General features: G+C 46.8%; 1 protein-coding gene across 7 annotated transcripts in view; it reads left to right on the top strand.

Annotated features, from left to right (window-relative positions):
- The window catches only part of LOC147021069 (myocyte-specific enhancer factor 2C-like), a 91,998-nt gene that overhangs the window by 43,488 nt on the left and 26,491 nt on the right, over positions 1–22,019 (top strand). For 6 of the 7 annotated variants that reach the window (XM_085890801.1, XM_085890797.1, XM_085890798.1 and 3 more), the window contains exons 2-6: positions 1,630–1,768; positions 3,405–3,608; positions 11,097–11,243; positions 11,589–11,778; positions 12,022–12,078. In XM_085890801.1, the coding sequence (XP_085746927.1) occupies positions 1,715–1,768; positions 3,405–3,608; positions 11,097–11,243; positions 11,589–11,778; positions 12,022–12,078 (652 nt within the window). In that variant the 5' untranslated portion in view covers positions 1,630–1,714. The remainder of the gene's footprint in view (positions 1–1,629; positions 1,769–3,404; positions 3,609–11,096; positions 11,244–11,588; positions 11,779–12,021; positions 12,079–22,019) is intronic. The other variant, XM_085890802.1, reaches the window with a different exon arrangement.

The raw sequence follows: 22,019 nt of genomic DNA, 5'->3' as shown, positions 1-22,019 counted from the left end.
TAGTCATTTCTGTAAACACCACGTGGAGTGAATTTATTAGTTGTTTGAAAGTGCCTCTCGCTCTCCGGAGCTCATCGGCACAGAGCCAATTTTTTTTTTTAACGGTGATCCCGGGCCTTATCGCAAGACGCCACCAAATCGTTCCCAGGGGAGTACAGATTTTGTATGTGTTGGTCTTGTCACCACGAGGAACTCGTGAGATCGTGTCGCACAAGAGCAAAGTTGGTGTAAACACGTGCAGGGACAGAAATTTGTTTTTTTTCCTGATTGCCATTATCATCTAAGCACATAGTTCATGATGCTGCACCCCCATATTCACCATACGTTCATTCACTGATGTCATTTTTCCTAAATGTGATGCATTTGCAATCTCCTCCACGAGCCTTAGACCGAAAGATTACTTTTTTCAGGAAGAAGCCACATTTTCTTGATGTAGACGTTTTGTGCACCTGTATGTTTGAAATGACCCGACTTGGTGGCGTAATGGTCGGAGGATCCGCTCCGAGTCTGGGAGGTCGTTGGTTCAAACCCTGTCTCGAGTCGTGCCAAAGATTAAACAAAAATAAAAGGATAGAGCACGGACAAACACCGGGAAGGCAACGGCAAACCACCCAGTATAACCCTTGCTAAGAAACTGCTTCTGCTTCTGCAGCACTGCTTATATATATATATATCATATTATCAAATGTTTGAAATATTATTTAATAACGATTGACATGATTATAATTTTTTTTTTCCTTCTTTCGAGTGCCACCTTATGGCTGCTGGCTGCATCATTGGTTCGGGACGCGGCTATGACGCTGATGCAGTGCCCCTATTACCAGTACACTGGTACTCATTTTGCCGACCTCGGAAGGATGACGGGCTGAGTCAATCCCACCTGGTATTAATTCAGTGGCGAAAGGGGCTCGAATTCAGGACCCTCGGATCCCAAGTCAGCCACCCTCACCACTAAGCCGACACCAGGCTACACGATTATATTGACTGAATAGCAATATTGTTTGCAGTTTATTTATTTTATGGTGTTTGTAGCACTGGTGAAGCACTTACTGCAGTAGTTGATTGGGAGTGGGGATGTGGGTGGGGGGGGGCGGGGGAGTGAGGGGGAGCGGAGAGGCAATGAGCCCTGTGCAATGTCACCACCCCTTCTCCCAAATCCCTCCTATCATACCACCAGCCAGGCATCATTATCAGGTAGTGCTACTTAGCCTGGTGCTATCTCCGCTGGAATTCCACATGGACGGCGTCACACACCAGCGTTGCCATTCGTGTCTGACAAGCTGTTTCTGCCAACCGTATTGTTTCTACCATCAGATTTGTGCGTTCACATCAACTTGGGGAAATTTCACCAAAACGTGCACGTGCAATGTGTGTGTGCACACCTGGGAAATTATACCACTAAAGGTAGAGCGGTATCAAACTGCCAAAAGGTCAAAAAATTACAAAGCTCAGAGAAGCATCTCGACGAGCAAAATGATGCTCAAAATATTGAATTTCTCAACAAAATGTACAAAGCACCATTGTTTGGTAATTGTTCATTCTCATCGTCGTAACTTACTGTAATAAACAATTTATCCAAACTTTCTGGTGAACCCCAAGCTAAACATTCTGCCCACAATTCTGCTGCAGGTTCGAAACGTCCTCGGGGTGCCCTTCAAACGACCTTGCGACGGCAATCCCTGGTGAGACCTGCCTGCGTCCGGGAGCACGCACGATGGGACGCAAGAAAATCCAGATAGCACGAATCAGTGATGAACGGAACCGCCAGGTACGTCGACCGTGCCCCGCACTGCTTCCGCGCGAGTCGTATTTGAGGACGTCGCCGCGAATGGAGTTGATAAACTTGGATTGAATGAGCTTGGTGGTCGAGCACAGGCTCGATGGGCCAAATGACCTCCTGGTGCATCAATCGATGTTCCTTGCGTATCCTGGAGACCACGTTTCACCACCGCACGTCACTGCTGGTATTACGTGTCGATTGTAATCCCGTAAACTGACTGCACCCTCAAACGTAGCTTGCTTTCACAACTTTAAATAACTTTCGCGAATGCTGCCCATCCTCCTCTCGTACGCGTTTGTACGCACCATTCGTTCACTGTTTGTGTATGCAGCGTACGGCTGCAGGTCGCATCGATTCTGGGGTGCGTGGATGTGCCGCTGATGCAGTGCCCCCCTTGTTTGATAGGGCAGGAATTTGTAATTGGTACAGTGTGCTGGCGAAGGCTTGCCGACTCTTACTGAATGACACAACGGGATTTTTTTGAACGTCCTCCAACTAATGCTAACAGGTGGGACAACCAGTTTAATGTCCATCCGAGGGATGGTGCACACATTGATGCCTCGACCTCCCTGGGAGACACCAGGATGACAGTTTGTAGTTGAGCCAACATTCAAACTTGGGCTGGATGGGTCATAGTTAAGTGTATGTACCTGTAGGACACATACAAGTTGTATAAAGAAAGGATTCCATATTCAAACCATTTAGTCTACCACTCTCCCCCACCCCGGTGGAAATCTTCAGAATTCAGAAATCGGCGGTTTGCTGCCGATTGCACCGTGCCTTAAAAAAGCTATACTCTCCACTTCCCCAGAACCTTTACGTGAACCATTTGTTTTATTGTTTACGTTTTATGCTTTACATGTCGTCGTCGTGGTCTTGTGTACGGCAGCTTGGCTGCCGGGTAGCTGTCATTCTGTTGGGGCGCGACTATGCTGCTGATGCGGCACCCCCAATACCAGTACGCGAGTACTCATTCGGCTGACCTCGGAAGGATGACGGGCTGAGTCGGCCCCACCTGGTGTTAATTCAGTGGCCAACAGGGCTCAAACTCAGGATCCTAAGATCCCAAGCCAGCCACCCGAACAATCAAGCCAACAGTTGGTTAGTTTTCGGTTTGTCATGCAATGGACAGAGATGAAGGGCCTGGATCTTTTAATGAGTTCTAGTTGTCATTTCGAAAGGAAAATGGAATATTTTTTGACCATCTTATTATTATTATTATTATTTTTTTTTTTTTTCCTCCAATGCCTCGTATCCATGACAACGGTGAACAAAACTCAGGCAACATTGTCCAACCTGATTGGTACTTTGTATGCGTCGGCTCTGCTTCGTACCCAAAGAAATCTGTTCACATGAAACCTGCAAAAACCACCCGGCCAATTGGTTTGTATTGTGGAAGAGGCTACTTGTGCATGTAACAGACCCCTGATCTGGTTAATTGTGTGAACCACGTGATGTTCGGTGGTGCATATCACCCGACTGAGCCGCTGGCTTGTGTTGAGCCTTAGCGTTATTGGTGGTGTTCCCACCTCCCTTATTTGTCCGTCTCCTCAGGTTTATCGCTTGCCACTACTTGTCTAATCACCCCCCGCCCCCCCCCCACCACCCTGTTCACTCGGACCAGGTCACCTTCACGAAGCGGAAGTTCGGCCTCATGAAGAAGGCCTATGAGCTGAGCGTGTTGTGCGACTGCGAGATCGCTCTTATCATCTTCAACGGCTCAAACAAACTCTTTCAGTACGCGAGCACAGACATGGACCGTGTGCTTCTCAAATACACAGAGTACAACGAACCGCACGAGTCCCGTACCAACTCTGATATTGTTGAGGTGGGTCTTGAGCCGGGTGGCCCCTCTTTTATTTCAGGTCTGTCTTTATTTTAACTAATTTGACTCACTTATTATTATTATTATTATTATGATGATTATTATTATTATGATTATTATTTATTTTTTTTCATTTTTCCCAGCCTCTTTTACTCTTTTTTTTTTTTTTTTCCCCCCTCTCCCCTAGCCCTTGATTATTATTATTATTATTTTTTGCCTTCATTAATTGTTCATGACGAATTGCCATTTTAAACGCTTCCCCACATCAAACCCTGTTTGCATAAGCATCTCTGTGAGCTTTGACAGATATCCACACTCTCTGGCTTGTGCTAACGGAGTGGTGGAGGCTGTTGACGGGAGAGGGCAGGGGCACGACGCGACGCCGACAGTCGTAGCACATCAGCCTCTCATTGCCATGGAATGCTGGCACGCCTTGCCCAAATGAGACTTCTAGTGCGCAGCGAAAACAGTTTGGCTCTAGATATTTAATCTGCTTTCTGCGACTCTATTTATTTATATATTCGGGATTAGCTTGCGGTGTATTGTGCCCACAATTTGTGCCACCGTGGTTTGAGCAAGGCGCAACAACTTTTGTGTGTGGTTCGAGCAAAGGAAATTTGCGGTTGTGGTGACATTAAATATATATTTTATATTATATGAGAGATGGAGTTGGTGGGGGGCGGGGGAAGGGGCCTCTCCTGTTGGAGAAGCCTACAGGCTACAGACACCTTGCATACTGGTTACATCGGGACACTGATGATTACATTGATTTAAGTACAACATTTGGATGCAGTATTGGCATTACATGCCAAATGGTCTGGTCATGTCCGTGTCATTGTCCCATAATTCCAAATCCATGAAACCCAGGGGTCCCAACTTTGCTTGCATACAAAGAGAACTCCAAGGGAGTGCATGAATGAAAATTGTGCGTTTGGGTTAATTTAAACATCCCTTTTGAAGATGATTAACGGCCTACCTCCATGAAAAGGGCTTATCCTTGGTCGATCCAAGTTTGCCTCGCAGGGGTTTTGGCCGCAATTTTTTTCGGCCGATTCAAACATGCTTTGCCTTGGAAACACGATCTACTCCCACGGGCGGATTCAAGTACATCGTCGGATTTGAGAATCGGATCTCGTGGATTAAGTAAGTGTCGATCTGGAGTGAAATCTGGAAATTGAAACGAATTGGCGATTTTATTTATTTATTTATTTATTTCAAAAGAAAGAAAGAAATATTTATTAATAACTGAGTGTATTTATTTAAGCAAACCATTAAACTTAACTTTTTCTACTGTTCAGACGATTGTATTGGGTATAGAAAAGAGTAAGGAATGTGCAGAAAGTGTAACTTCATTGACCACAATGAAAATAATCAACCAACAGGATTGCGATGCTCTACCGGCTGCTTTTCCAAGCCCGACAAGCCATGATGCGACCGTGCACGGGTCCTTTTGTTGGCAATTAAATATGCAACTTTCTCACCATTTTGTGCGATCTGCTTTCATAACAAAACATTCAATCAAATATACTAATAGTTGCTGAAATGTTTTAATGGTTGCCAGATGCTGCAAGCGAAGAGGTACGTAAACAGCACACATGCACGTGGTACAAATCACTATCTCTGGGGGGGAGGGTGTGCATGCCTGCATGCTTGGTTATATGTGTGTGTGGTTTCGCGGGCACGCAGTCTGAACTCTCACCCGGGTCAGTAGTGCGTGGCGCTGTGAAGGAGGTTACGCAGCTGTCTCGCTGCACCCTCACCACTGCCTGCGCTCGCTGCACCCTCACCACTGCCTGCGCTCGCTGCACCCTCACCACTGCCTGCGCTCGCTGCACCCTCACCACTGCCTGCGCTCGCTGCACCCTCACCACTGCCTGCGCTCGCTGCACCCTCACCACTGCCTGCGCTCGCTGCACCCTCACCACTGCCTGCGCTCGCTGCACCCTCACCACTACCTGCGCCGCTGCACCCTCACCACTGCCTGCGCCGCTGCACCCTCACCACTGCCTGCGCTCGCTGCACCCTCACCACTGCCTGCGCTCGCTGCACCCTCACCACTGCCTGCGCTCGCTGCACCCTCACCACTGCCTGCGCTCGCTGCACCCTCACCACTGCCTGCGCTCGCTGCACCCTCACCACTGCCTGCGCTCGCTGCACCCTCACCACTGCCTGCGCTCGCTGCACCCTCACCACTGCCTGCGCTCGCTGCACCCTCACCACTGCCTGCGCTCGCTGCACCCTCACCACTGCCTGCGCTCGCTGCACCCTCACCACTGCCTGCGCTCGCTGCACCCTCACCACTGCCTGCGCTCGCTGCACCCTCACCACTGCCTGCGCTCGCTGCACCCTCACCACTGCCTGCGCTCGCTGCACCCTCACCACTGCCTGCGCTCGCTGCACCCTCACCACTGCCTGCGCTCGCTGCACCCTCACCACTGCCTGCGCTCGCTGCACCCTCACCACTGCCTGCGCTCGCTGCACCCTCACCACTGCCTGCGCTCGCTGCACCCTCACCACTGCCTGCGCTCGCTGCACCCTCACCACTGCCTGCGCCCGCTGCACCCTCACATGCAACATGTTATTCTGATTCATACCTTGATTTGGGTGGTGTATAGGTAACTGACAGCTCTGTAAGGGCAGAAATAAACAACTCAGGTTACAGTGCATGCATGAAGCAAAAACATACCTACTACTAACAAATTCAAAACTCCTCACTGCACTGGAAAATTTGGCGACAGGAATACTGGAGTGTAAACCGTGAAGACTTGTAATAGCCTCCCCCACCTGGAGGTGGCGCTACACGGTACACATTCACAAAGAAAATTTGCATCTTCCAGCCCACTCCAAGACCACCGAGAGAGATTAAAAAAAAAACCACGCCTATACATTATTTGGGGTCATTCTGGTCCTCTGTAGCACGTCTGGATATAATTCGCCCAGAACTGCAGGAGTAGTAGTGTGACACACACACACACACACACACACACACACACACACACACACACACACACACACACACACACACACACACACACACACACACACACACACACACACACGTCCATGAATTATAGTAAGGATTCTGCTACTTTCTGCAAATTTATCGATCCGTTCCTTCAACCTCGTTAATAACTACCTTCAAGTGGGCTATTTCATCACGCAGTGAGTACCGTCTGCTTCTCCTATTCCTACAACAGTGAGTACCCTGTGCTTCTCCTCTTCTTGTTGTGGCCTACATTGAGCATCGATCACATTTTATGCACTTCTCTTCCTTTCTCCTTCGCTCTCTATTTTTACCCTTTTTTTTTTTTACCACCATATTCCCAACATTCCAACTGAATTGAACATGACACTTAACACTCGACCTCCTCCTGCTTCTTTCAATAAATTAATACAAATACCCGCTAAAGCTGTTTTGAACACAACTACAACCTTCATAATAACGAAACGCACGACGCCTGACACAAATCTCGCTAAAATACACAAAACACGCTCGCCTTGATCTGTCCTTGGAGCTTACACAGCTGCGTGCAACCAATCGGTGGTGACGGCACCCTCCGAAAATTATAAACCAGCCATTTTGATCCGTGGACTTGATCTGGCCCTCGATGGAAAAACATTCAATATTGTCCTCCCCAAAAACATTACAATAATATGTTCAATTTTGTTGATATTTTTTGTTTCAATATTTTGCAACTTGATAATAAAATGTTTGTCTTGAAATATGCGCTTAATTGTGGTAGCTTAATGGATGTACGTTGTGACGTGGGCAACTTAAAAAAAAAAATAATGCTTTCCCCTGTACTTGTCTGTGTACAAATGGTCAGGAAGAGTTGCACAGGTTTTCCTCGGTGGTTTCATGCCTGATATTGTTGTGGTTCTGTGAAACCAGCACTTCCTAGAGGCAATGGCACACAGCATATGGTGGTTCCTGAGACAGTTATTACATTAGTATTCATTTTAGATCGTCCTTCCCTTGTGTGTCGTGGGTCTATGGGACAATATGCGTTGCATGGGCTTTAGGCTGTGTTTTTCTTTCCCTTCTTTACTCGTCTTTCATTCATTACATTGTTTGGCTTCACTGCACACACAAATCTCTCCTTCCTTCACGCATGCACGCACACCACAGACCACAGCAACAGGGGTAAGTAATTTGCATACATGCTTCATTATCCAACAGATGTTACACCTCGGACTTCACCAGACTCGAACCTCAATGTTGCAGCATATGATACACTACCACCATGCCTTTATGAAAAATCACCACCATCGGACCACAAACCAAGCTTGCTTACCTTTGCCATTAACACCACCATGCCGTAACTCACCGCTACGCTGCCGCTATGAACACCTCAACCACAGTCATCCCTACCGATGACCACTACTCCCTTTCGGACCAACAGGGGATGTGGGGGGAGTGTGGCATCTAACAATTCCCACTCGTGGCTCATGGACTTCTTCTCGTGTTGCAGTCAATGTGTGGCTCTTCATTGCTCTCTCTCTCATCTCCTCTTCCTGTCCAGGCTGGAGTTCCTCAAGGCAGCGTTCTGGGCCCTGTGCTTTTTCTGGTTTTCATCAATGATCTCTCAGATTCCCTGGAAAATCCTCTTTATGTCTTTGCTGATGACTCCACCCTCTGCCGTACCATCTGTCATCCCTCAGACCGGCAAGCAGCAGCTTTTTCGCTCACTGCAGATCTGGGTAAAATCACAAACTGGTCCAACACGTGGAACATGTCTTTCAATCCGGACAAGTCTCACACTCTCACCATGTCTCTTCGAAAGGACCGTTTAGAAACTCCCCACCCCCCCCCCCCCATCTACTTTCTCAACAATCTTCTTAAAGAAGTTCTTTCAATCAAGCTTCTGTGCCTCGTTATCTGCCACCATCTTTCCTGGGAAGGCCACATCTCCAAGCTGTTCTCCAAAGCCAGTCTCCGACTGGTAATCCTCCATCATGCAAAGTCCTTCCTTGGCACACCTGATCTTCTAACAACATACAAAGCTTTCATCCGCAGCCTCATGGAGTATTGCTCTCCCCTCTGAGCTGGTGCTCCTGCCTCACACCTTTCTCAGCTTCACACTGTGGAAACCAAGGCATTTCGGTTCATTGATATCTCCCGCGATGAAGCTGAGTCTTTGGGTCTCTCACTCGCTCACCACAGGTACGTCGGTTGTCTTTCTCTCTTCTACTATCTCCTCTCCAGCCTTGCTCCCCCCTGCTCTGTCTGTGCCCTGTGCCCCCCTATAATTCTGCAGGGTGTTCAAGGTCTGCCAAAAAAACCCCTTCTGGTGAAACGATCAAAATTAAGAATCATTGTTCACCTTCACTCTTTTTTTTTTCCCGCCTCTTGAATAAACTCCCAACACTCTGTTCAATCCCACTCCTCCCCCCAGGTCTTCAAATCAGCCGTTCACCACCATCTCATATCTTCCCCCATCCCAAATCTTGATCTTTTCTACCCCTGTTAATCCACCCCAAACCCACATCCTTCATATTCTCTGCTTTCCTTAATTAAAATCCCCTGAAGTACCATCTTGTTTACCCCATGTACCCCACCCCATCCCTCTTCCTTCCACATATCTCCTATTATCTTTGTTCCCCACTATTTTGAACTTCTCTATCCTACCCCTCTTGTCTCCTGTCTTGATATCTGTTCTGTGTATTGGCTCTTACACGAGCCTCGACTTGATCTAAAATAATTTTTTTTTTTTAAACTTGAAATGCAGCAGCGCAGGTGACTCCTTTCGAAGTCATGTGGATAGCCCCAGCCCTCCACTCGATTATGGCTCTCATTGGGTGTGCAGCAGTTGTTCACGGCTGGAGAGTGCAACCGAATACCCTGACGCCATGTCAATCTCGGATCTGGATCAGGGTCACGTGGCAGAGTGCAGAGCGACTGAGGCCATTTACGCTGCCAAATCTTCCCATGGGTGGAAGTAGCGCCAGGGTAATTGTCCATGCACCACCGAAGGTGCTGGAAAAGACCAATCGCTCCTCCTGATCCACTCCCAAGCACAGCCCCCACCAGGGGGTTATCAACGTTTGCTTGGTTCTCTGGCTCGGAATGCTCAGGTTTTTCTAGCAAGCGTTACGGGGCTCGGTTCTCTGGCTGCGTGTTCTTGGGGTCACGGTGTGGTGAACAACAGAGCGGGCGGAGCAAGCGGGAAAGCCAGATGCCAGACCGGGCACGGTTTATACAGCTGTGGATCGCCTCCCAAAAAGGGGCGGAGCAGCAGATTCCTCCCAAAAAGCATGACCAAGAATATAAAGGAGAGGAAAGGGTGAACATGGGAGTTTGTGGAAGGAGAAGATTTGAGGACTTGGTCTAGGCGTGGGGGCGGGAGGAAAAAGGCAGTTGGGGAGAGTTGGTCTGACAAGGTGGAGAAGTCTGAACGCAGCTGGGAGTTATTTGTGTGTGTGTGTGTGTGTGTGTGTGTGTGTGTGTGACTGAGAGTTGTTTTTTTTAAAGGAGGTCGTCCTGCCTGTCTGTGCCCTGTTTCGTCGACCTGCCTGTGTGCTTCGTCTCCTCTTCATCCTGATTATGTCATCGTCTTGCCATTGTCTGCTCACCTCATCACCTGCTCATCTCCGCTGCTCCAGAGCCGAGTACCCGGGTTTTTGTCCCCTTCCCATCTGTGATGGAGTTTGGTCAATGGAGTATGGCGCCGAGCTAGTTCTTCAGATTTCTTTCACCTATTTGTACATAATTATTTATTATCGATTCTGTATTTTCCTTTTCTTCTCCACCATCTCCTCCATCGTGATTAAATCCTCCCTCAGTTGAGCCGCTCGGAACATCGCGGGACTTTGACTTCCCGCCGCGACGACCTCGACGTTGGTTGAGCCGTCGATGCAACAATATCGTTGAAGAAATTTATGGCTCACCAGAATCAGATGCTCTTTCTCCCATAATCTTCCCGCATGACCACCTTGATCGTTGAAATGGGTTCATACTGGATGATGTAAAGTGCCAAGCATCGTAGGGGAGCTTTACGAATGAGTTGACTTGCATTGCTGCATTGGTATTTTGGCCAAATTCCATAATTAGGCCGAACGGAGAATTGAGGGGGGCCCCATTTGAGTGGTGGGTGTGGAGCACAGGGTTGGTTTCATGGTGACGTCCTTTGGAGGAAACCTGTGTGCAGAGGGAATATGAAACATGGATCGCAAGCGGTTGCGGCGTCACCTCCATGATACCGCCGTTTAAAAATCATACAATAAGAAAAACCACCCTGCCAGGTGACTTTGCAACCCCCACCACCCGTACTATTGGCACAGCCCCATTCGCCCAAGGTTGCCCACCCCAGCAGGAAACGCAATCAATTTTGCTTGACAAGGATGATCTTTAGTCGATTCAATATTCCTCCTGTTTCATGGCCTTGTAATCGTTTCCTTCCAAAGAAACTTGTGATCTGATGAATTTGTTGACAAAACCTAACGGCTCGGAACTCGAATTGATCAACTGACTTGTCTTTTTGGGCTTTGCAGACTTTGCGAAGAAAAGGCCTAAATGGCTGCGATAGTCCGGAGGCGGATGGAGACGAGGGGCATCTGGTCCAGTCGCCACGCGTGGACGAACGATATCGGAAGATTAATGAAGAGTTTGAGTTGATGATGCGGCGTCAGGCATTGGGGGTGAATGGAGATTTGAAAACCTTTTTCTTGTTTTATTTATTTATTATTAATTCATGATTGTCACATGATTTTGCACACCCAATCACAGCTAAAACTGCATTTTTTTTATCATTCGAGTCATAGCATTACTCCATAAGGCTAACCTCGTACGGACAAGCTGAACGTCACCGCCTGTGCCTTCATTCCGTTATTGTCTCATGGTGGTCCATTCCACTTCGACTAGATTAGCAAGATCTGTCTCCACTCCTCCGACGACTACTTCTCCATTGACATACTTGTTAATTTATCTTTTATTTATTTATCTTGCTTGGTTGAAGCCTCACTTCGCTCTCACCGAAATTGCAGGCCACAGAACCGGTGAACAGCTACCAGATGGCCTCATCAGCTCCTGCCTCACACTCTGGGGCTTTGCCTTATGGAATGACAGTGGGGGGAATGGGAGTTTTTTGTGGCCATGTGGGGCCATCACATTCTCACAGGCATTCCATTTCACCCTCTGGGGCACCTCAGCGGCCAGCAAGTGCTGGGAATGCAGGTAAGGCCGAGGCCGAAGTAATTTGCTCAGGTGGGGGAAATTTATAAAGCATTAAACATTGTTTTTAAGTGAAATGCAGTAATCTTCTTCGTATTGGTCATCTCTTTTAAAAAAAAAATGTATTATTATTATTATTATTTTTTTTTTTTAATAAGCACTTGTAAATTTTAACAAACCCGCAGAATTCCATCAAACTTGATGTATTTTGATTACAAAGTAGTCCCTTTTCTCATGGGTTTTTAGGGATGCTGCTGGAAAGGGGCATGGAGACGATCACTTCAAACAGGGAGAGCCCAGTTGGTAATGCCCATCATCATCTTCTTCTTCTGTGTGCATTGTTGTGCCAGGGATCTCTAATGTTTAAAAGCGAATGCTCGGAGGCGGAGCAGGTTTAACGTTCTCGATGAAGGACGAAACCTTGACGCGAAACACCAAGATAAGTTTAGAGTCGGGACAGAGGTGGGAACCATGCTTGAAAGGTAAAAGTAGAGTTCACAAACTACCTGGCCATCCATTCATAAAAAAGTGCGAGGTTTTCCATCATTTTTAATATGACCAAGTCCCAATTTGTTAACTCCATCATGCTTTTGCTTGCGTTGTGCATCGATTCATGAACCGCAAGCACTTTTGTGTGCACTTCAAGGTTTAGAAACGACTTGCTTAAAACTTTGTTGCTTTCATTTGTATGTATATATATATATATATATATATATATATATATATATATATATATATATATATATATATATATATATATATATATATATATACACATACACACATTACATACAAACAAACTGTACATTCCAGCTCATTCTCACCACTGACTATTAAAGATTGGTACCTTCCAAGTGATGTCGAAAGCTGAAATGTTGCGTGTCGATGGACATTGAAGACGATACACAGGGGAAAATCACAGAACCGTTGGAAAGCGTCAGAAAATGAAAATATAAATAAATGAAAAAAAATTAGAAAATGTATGAATGAAAAATCACACACAGGTGAACGACCCAAGACAATGGGGATGGCACGGTTCATATAATTATACATTGTGTCAGCATAACCCACTAGTGTGTATATATATATATATATATATATATATATATATATATATATATATATATATATATATATATATATATATATATTGTAAAGGGTTCGGCGGTGGCGGGGAATTCGGACGAGTGCGTCAATCACTGTCCGTAACCAGTTTGGGTTTTCGCACCCTACTCTCGACAGCGAAATGTTACATATTCGGCGTCACTCAACCACCGCCGTCTCCGGGGTTATAATGCCGGCTGGTTCGGCACAGGCCTCGGGTCACGCGTCTCGAATCGTGATACCAACGTACCCCTGGACCAGCGTTTCTCAACCTTTGATGGCCCATGGCCCCCCTATCGAGCCGCTTGACATTCGTGGTCCCCTGCCCTTCAATAAAAGAGGCAGATTTCGTTTTCTGAAATTTATTTACTCAGTCTTAAAAGATAAATCAAAGTAAACATTTTTCTAAGCAATACAATCAATGAGACACTTTCTGTTGGACTTGTCTGACGAGGCCTCTTCTGTCCGGCTCCGTCTTGGACACAGCAAGGCGAATGTCGTTCCCAACGTCAAGACGGTTTCTGGACTTCGTTTTAATGGTCGCAAGGTCAGAAAATCCGGTTTCGCAAAGATATGTTGTGACGAATTGAATGAGCATTACGGATGCCTTCTTGCTGAGTAGTGGATACGCATCCTGAACAGACAACCAGAAGGTGGAGTGGTCTTCTTTGTTACTGAAGACCAGCTTCATTGCTTTTGAAACCTTCAACTCTGCCAGCTCCTCTGCTTTGTCTTCAGTAGGTTCAATTTTGGCGTTAAACGGGTCTTTGTGCCACTCAACATCCAACGGTGCATCGTCGAAATACGAGTTGAACTCAGCGGAGAGATTGTCGAGATGTCTAGTGATGCAATCTTTGATGCCGACGGGAAGCTCAATCCTCTGCGTCTGCAGGTGCTCGTCCAAGAAAGGAAACGAGGCAGTGGACCCGGCCTTGATTCGTACCTGCCAGACTTCCATTCTAGCAGACAGTCCGGCAAGCTTGTCTTGAACGTCACTGACTGTCACATCACGGCCTTGCAAGGACTGGTTCATTTCGTTGAGTCGGCCGAATATATCGGCCAGGTAGGCGAGCATCATGACGAACTCTTCATTGTCGAAGTGGACATGGAGGTTGTTTTCGTTGTCTCGCAGGAAGATTTCCACCTCAACCCGGACTTCATACAGCCGAGAGAGGCATTTCCCCCTCGATAGCCAACGGACTTTGGTGTGGAACAGAAGTCCAACACGTTCCGCTCCCATTTCGTTGGCCAGGAGTTGGAAGAGCCGATGATTTTTGGCCTTCGCACGAATGAAGTTGATCACTTTGACCGCGACGTCCATGACTTCCAGCAAACGAGGCGGAAGAGTCTTTGACGCAAGAGCGTATCGGTGTAGCGAACAGTGGGAGGACGTCACATGGGGCCATTCATTCTTCACAAGCGTGACGAACCCTCCTCTGACGCCGACCATCGCTGGGGCACCATCAGTACAAATGTGCTTGAAATTCTGCCAACCGAGTCCATTAGCTTAAAAAAAAAAAAAGAGTCCACAATGGCTTTGATATCTGCCGCTGTCATTGTAGTTGGTAGGGTATTGCAGAACAAGAACTCTTCCTTCATCTTTCCCTTTCTCTCGTATCGAGTGAAGGTGATCAACTGGCCCTCCAGGGCGGTGTCGGTAGACTCGTCTAATTGAAGGCGAGCCTGGAGCGTGATTTGTTTGATTTCGGAGCAAACTTGACGGCACACATCAGCGGCCATGTCGTCAATTCGTCGTCGGATCGTGTCATTGGAGAGCGAAACTTGCTGGATCTTCTTTTTCGCCTCTGGTCCGATCATCAATTCCACCATTTTCTCTGTACATGGCTTGATAAGGTCCTCAGCAATAGTGTGCGGCTTCTTGCACTTCGCAATTCGGTATGCCACTTCGTAGCTGGATTGAAGAGCAGGTTTTTCTTCTGGCCGGAATCCAAATTTGGGAAGTGTCTCTTCACGGTCATATCGTGATCGTTTCGCAGACAGAGCGTCGATATTATCTTCCTTCCTTCCGAGATGCATCTTGTCGCGATGGTTTGAAAGTTTCGAAGGACGTAGTGACGCATTTGACATCACGACCGAGCAGTGCAGACATTGCGCTCAGTCCACGCCATCTCGACTGACATTCGTGAATCCAAACTTGACATAGCTGTCATTCCATCTTCGAACCTTCGACATCTGAGAAAAAAATTGAAAAAAAAACAAAATTCTAACGTTTTTGTAAACATTGGTTTACGATGAATGCTCTGTGGGCTCCGCCTTCTCTTTTAAAATCGTGGTTAAACTCATCTACCCTTTTTACTTTGACACTATGACCGGCGACTCGTCACCTTAATTGTACATTACAAGCTTCTGTATTCTGAATCGCAGTTTTTCGGCGTCCGCTCATGGCCCCCCGGTCGAGGGCCGATGGCCCCCTTGGGGGGCCACAGGCCCCCGGTTAAGAAATGCTGCCCTGGACCTTACCAGTTGGGGAAATGGACCCCGGTTACAGACTAGTTTTGTCAGATACCGAGCAAATTCTGTCAGTCTGTAACCATTTTGGTTTTTATATCCAAATCGAGCGGATCGTTCCTCGGCGCGGCACGAATTAATTCAAAGCGGCAACTTCATACGAATCAGCCAGATTTATTGGGGACACATCGGGGAAACACAACATGAGCAAAGCATTCACGACAATGTTATAATCGATCTATAACCCGTTCTTAAGGCCTAAGTCACATTTGCTCTACGGCGAGGATACGGCGGCCGTCATGCACCCTCTGAATTGACAGAAACGTGCGGTGGCCACAGAGTTTCTGCGGTGGCCTCAGGGTGGCCCTACGCCGTTTGGCTATCTTTTACAGGTCATAAGCTCGCCGTGGAATTGTAACGCGGAGCTGTAACATTTTTCATTTCTACGTTCGCCGTAGCAATTCGACAAACTGGTAAAAAAAATAAATTAACCCACTCGTTAGCATCTGTCTGGAAGCATGTTCGCCTTAGGGCCCCCTGCGGGCCCCTTGAGGCTCCCTTGCATCTGCCTTGAAAATTCTATGGCCGCCGCAGGGCCCCCTTAAGATCACCATGCGACATCAAATCAAAGAGCGTACGGCAACCCCACGTTTTCGGTCTCCACAATTTCTAACACCTAAGGCCTAAGTCACATTTGCTATACGGCGGCCGTACGCCCTCTGAATTGACAGAAACATGCGGCAGCTGCAGTTTCTGCGGTGGCCTCAGGGTGGCCCTACGCCGTTTGGCTATCTTTTACAGGTCGTAAGGTCGCCGTGGAATTATAACGCGGAGTTATAACTTTTTTCATTTCTACGTTCGCCGTAGCAATTCGACAAGCCGAAAAAAAAACTGGTAAAAAAAATAAATTAACCCACTCGTTAGCATCTGTCTGGAAGCATGTTCGCCTTAGGGCCCCCTGCGGTCCCCTTGAGGCTCCCTTGCATCTGCCTTGAAAATTCTATGGCCACCGCAGGGCCCCCTTAAGGTCACCTTGCGACATCAAATCAAAGAGCGTACGGCAACCCCACGTTTTCGGTCTCCACAATTTCTAAGACCTAAGGCCTAAGTCACATTTGCTATGCGGCGGCCGTACGCCCTCTGAATTGACAGAAACGTGCGGCAGCTGCAGTTTCTGCGGTGGCCTCAGGGTGGCCCTACGCCATTTGGCTATCTTTTACAGGTCGGAAGGTCGCCGTGGAATTATAACGCGGAGTTATAACTTTTTTCATTTCTACGTTCGCCGTAGCAATTCGACAAGCCGAAAAAAAAAAAAAAAAAAAAAAAAAAAAAAAACTGGTTAAAAAAAAAAAACCCCATTCGTTACCGTCCGTCTGGCCGCACGTTCGCCTTAGGGCCCCCTGTAGTCGCCTTGCGTCTGCCTTGAAAATTCTATGGCCGCCGCAGGAATGCCCTAAGGTCACCTTGCGACATCAAATCAAATACCGTACGGCACCCCCACGTTTTCGGTCTCCACAATTTATAAAAATAAAATAAAAAAATTTATGTGCGGCTCTCCAAAAAATAAAAACATATGTGACTGCTACATTGTGTGACCGTGGAAATACTGTGGCCGCCGTATAATTGCTGGTGGCCGTAGATTTTGAAGACCCCACGGCCGCCGTGGCAAATGTAACTTAGGCCTAACTAGGGAGCTACGGATTACGGGTTTCGAAGGAGACTCTAATGAGATAAACCTTCAACGACATGCAGACAAGACACAGAGTACTTGGAGATGTTTCATGGACGAGAGGAAAGTGTTGAAAGCACGAATGTGGCTCGTGACAAGTTGATGTCGATGGATACGAGCGCCCAAGCTCGAGCATGCCGCGTGGGAAAATGGCGCTCGTCCACATGTCGCAGCCCTCACGCACGCAGCCTCGGCGCGTTCAGACCCCGCAAGGTCGACTGCACCAGAGTGAAAGATCAATGGTGGGTTTCAGCTGGTTTCTCCCAAGGTCCAGTATACAAGTCCAGGCCTGGCCTGTTCACCAGACAAGGCCAAATCGAGGTGTTGGGCTCCGCAGGCTGGGTCCGTACCCGAAGAGGCACCGCCGGCCAAAACCACTCCTCCACAAAGTCGATCGCCCGACTCGACGCTCTCAGTTTCTCTTACTCCCAAAAAGGTAGACTCGGCACGCTCAGGTTCAATTTCTCTCCCGGCAGATCCACCACTGCCTTTCCTTCGCTCGCTCGCCTCGAAGCCGACTGGCTCCTCCCTTCAGTTTCACTTCCTTTTCTTGGCCACTCCCCCTCTCAGTGCTGGACGGGGACTATTGTCCGGAGAGTGGAAGGAAGAAGAACCACTCGGTCCACCACCAATGTACGAACAATGAACAGCCTCTTACACCTCCCGACACACGTAGCGTCCATTTACCCAACAACCTGGCTAGACATGCATTTAATGGGGGATCTGGGCTAATCCTATATTTAATAACACATTAAGGGCCATTTCTGCAACAATATATATATATATATATATATATATATATATATATATATATATATATATATATATATGTATATGTATATGTATATGTTACACACACACACAAGGACTTAAATTTTCACCACCTGTGTGAAAACCATGGCCTCTATCTTTCCACTATTGTACAAGTTGTACAAGAAAGTCTGATCATGAGGAAGCCATCCACCCGCCCATTGTCATGCATTTCCCCCAATACCCATGTCCCCCTCTGCCCTCGATGTTTCCAGGTACATATCCAACCCAAGTTTAAACTCTAGCACCGTTTCAGCTTCCACCAATACTCCAGGGAGGCCATTTCAACTACCTTCTGAGTGAAAGACCCCAGCATTAATGTCATCCCATCACAACCTGAAACTATTAGCGTTACCTGTCGCTACCTGGCACGGTGCTGTTACCTATAACTATAACTGTGCTGTTTCTGCTCTTGCAGATATTACCACCCCCCCCCCCAGATCCTTACTTGTGTCACATGCTCCAAGATGCTCCATTAATTATATAATCCACATTTTCAGTGTTGGTACCCAACCGCAGAACCTTACATTTGCTTGTGTTAAGCTGCGTCTGCCAACCTTTTGCCCAATCAGATTATCGAAGCTTTTTCTGCATCAAATTACCTCCTCTCTGCTGTCGACCTTACCTCCAAGCTGAGCATCGTCTGCAAATTTGGATAGTCTACTCTTAACCCCACTGTGCACTTTGTTGGTGTAGCTTATGAGTAATACCAAGCCTGCAACTGATCCTTGTTGCACCCCATTACTTGCATAATCTCAGCCGGAGATCCTCCCACTCACAGCCACTCTTTGTTTCCTATTAATAAACCAGTTTCCAATCCAGTTATCTACTATACCAGCTACCACACAAGCCCTCACCTGAGCCAACAACCTCCAATGTGGTACCTTTATCAAAAGCTTTCCAAAAGTCAACATAAGCGACATCAATTGCACTTCCCTCATCCAACCATTCAGAAACTTTCATAGAACTCTTAAAAACTTATCAAACACGATCCATCTTTCTTGAATCCGTGTCAACTTCCTTTTAATGAGTTTGAAATGATTTGAATGGTTCTCTGTTCATCTCCAACTCCTTGCGCACAACGAAGGTCAAAACGAACAGGTCTATAGTTCCCCCAATTCTTCTCTGGATCATTTATTTAATAATGGTGTTGCATTTGTTACTCTCCAATCCTCCGGTACCTGTTCTGACTCCGGTGAGCTGTTAAAGATATCCGTCAACACCATGCTTACCTGCTCTGCCACCTCCCTCAATACTCTTGGATGTGTATTATCTGGGTCTGGAGCTTTATCTTCCCTTGATGCACACGCACACGCACACATATACATGTAGATTTTTTTTTTTTTTGAGGCGTTTCTTCACTTCCTTTACTCCCACATGGATCTTTCCTATCTTACTTGGATCACCCTGAGATGCTCTTTGCTCGCTATTGGAAGTTACCCTGACTCTTCCTCGATGTAAATATCGAAGCAAATAACAATTGGGTAGTCAATCTAGTCTACCCTTATTATCAGTATTTCCGTCGATATGTCTGTCTGTCTGTCTGTCTGTATGTATGTCTGTTCGGTCCAGTGCTCCGTTAAGACAATGGCGATTTCAATGAAACTTGGTTGGTAGGTTCATACCATGACCTAGTTGTGTGCTAATGAGAACCGTTGCTATGGACCCATCCGTTGCCTAGCAACGGGACTTTGAAATTTTCAAAAAAAAATCTCAAAAATCAGGACACGAGTGACTGTGGGCAGTACATTCAGCCATATTGTCAAAAATTTCCAACCGGATCCTATGAAAACTGTCGGAGAAGATGGACTTTGAAAGAATCCTGGTCGAAAACAATAAAAAGACGAAGTTCGTTATATCTCAGAGACTATGAGTCAGATATACATGAAACTGGTATGGTAGGTTCATGGTATGTCCTAGTTATGTGTGAGAAAGAACCGTTGCTATGGACACTTTTGTTGGCTCGTAACTGCTGAAAAACGACTAAATTCGACTTGATCGACTACTCATGTCCGCGTACCGGCTTGTTTACTACACCTGTCATCTCACCCTCATCATCCACCTTTTCTCCTGTGCTGTTCCTCTCAACGGGCTCACACTTCTCTTAACCCTTTCTTTACCCCCTTTATGTACTTTGAATAATGCCTTGCTGGTATGTTGGATATTTTTGGTTGTCCTTTTCATGTTTTTGCTTCGTGTTATTTTCTGAAATAGCTTCTGTTTACTCCTGTACTGTTGGGTTCGAGTCCAGTTATTTTGTACTCGATGAATGCTTTTTTGCCTGTTCCTTACAACAGCTTTGTTCAGTAACATGGTGAAATCTTTCCCCGTTGTTCACGTGAAAATTTCTCGAGTTCTGCCGAGTTTAATGGGAATCGTCGATGGACTCCAATCTTCAAGTCTCGCCATAAATGCTCAATTGGGTTAAAAAAAAAAAATCAAGACTTTGTGCCACTCAAGAACATTTATTGTCTTCTTATTCAGCCATTCCAATGTGGTTTTAGCTTTGTGCTTCATCTCATTGTCCTGCTGAAATGTGAATCTCCTACCAAGTTTCTGATTCATGGCCGACTCAAGCAGGTTTTCATCAAGGATTCTCCTGTACTTTGCACCGTCCATTGTCTCTTCGATACTGATGAGCTTGCCAGTTCATGTTGATGAAAAGCAACCCCATAACCTGATGCAGCCACTACCATGCTTGACAGTCGGGATGGTGTTGACTGGCTGTTGTGCATCGTTAGGCTTGCACCAGACGTAACACTTTGAATTTAGAGAAACAAGTTCAATTTTTGTCTCGTCTGACCACAAAACGTTTCTCTACGTGCCTGCAGTATCATTAAGATGCTTTTTCCAAACTCAGTATGAGCTTTTAGATGTATCATTTTCAGTAATTGTTTTTTTTTTTAATGGGAATTGCCATAAACAAAGCATAAAGCCACTCTCGGTAAGGGTCGAAGAAATAAAAAGAAGAGGGAAAACTGGCAAAACCTTCACCTCGCCCTGAAACAAGGAAACCTCTTCACATGATCACTGTGCAGGAGAGGGGGACTCGGCTGGGTGGAAAAATAAATTTTCCTTCCCCCATTGGATGTTTTTTTTAGGAGACCCCATCTCCATACTGGATGGCCGTTGGCTCCCAAAGGGAGCTCATCTGCTCTTCGTCAGGTGTTGTTGTTTTTTTTGTCTGGGCAGGGTGTCGGTTTGGTTGCTGACAAACCGACCATGTGGCAGGTAGCACTGGGTGGCATGTTACCAGATTCTTTATTGCCACTTGGGCATTGCATCGGCAGTACAGCTGTGCCCTCAGAAAATGATCCGTCCATCCATCCATCGGGACCATACTCTGTGCAGAGCGTTGGTGCTGCCTAAGCAGTCTCCTTGACTGTTGGACACAATCCTGGACGGGTCGCCACTTCGTCACAAGATACCAGCAAGCTGGCACTCATTTTGCCGACCTCGGAAGGATGACGGCAGAGTCAACCCCACCTGGTATTAATTCAACAGCTGAGTGGGGTTTGTACTCAGGACCATAGGATCCCAAGCCCATCACCCGAACCATCAAGCCAACACCAGGCATGAAATGATGTAGCATCCATAGGCTGCATATGAATGCATAAAATATTGCCGCCTGTCCATCGAGGCCCATTTTGTTAAGGAACGGGATATTGTTGATTGAACATCGAGCCTCACAGATATTTCAGTCATTGTTGGATTTACAGTCATTGTTGGATTGAAGAATAATAAAACAAGAAAAAGATGTCATGCAGAGCACGATACATGCAAAATCCACCCCCCCTCTCTCTCTCTCTCTCTCTCTCTCTCTCTCTCTGAAGGTTGCCATGTATACATCAAATTATCCATTTCATCGATCTATAATTCCAGCAATGTCTGTCTGTCTGTCTGTCTGTCTGTCTGTCTGTCTGTCTGTCTGTCTGTCTGTCTGTCTGTCTGTCTGTCTGTCTGTCTGTCTGTCTGTCTGTCTGTCTGTATGCAACCGCGTTTTCTCGACGACCGCCGGTCCGATCGGATTGAAACTTGCCAGGAATATTGCCGGGGACCCGCTGATGTGCCTTTTCGAGGTTTGATATCAATCGGACAAGCGGTTCCCAAGTTACGGCCATTTATCTGTCGA

Source organism: Eptatretus burgeri, chromosome 8 (assembly GCF_056783735.1).
Source record: "Eptatretus burgeri isolate ZD-2024b chromosome 8, Ebu_testis_v1, whole genome shotgun sequence".
Classification (NCBI taxonomy): domain Eukaryota; kingdom Metazoa; phylum Chordata; class Myxini; order Myxiniformes; family Myxinidae; genus Eptatretus; species Eptatretus burgeri.
The sequence above is the reverse complement of the archived record's forward strand: the minus strand, read 5'-3'. Positions and strand labels throughout refer to the sequence as shown.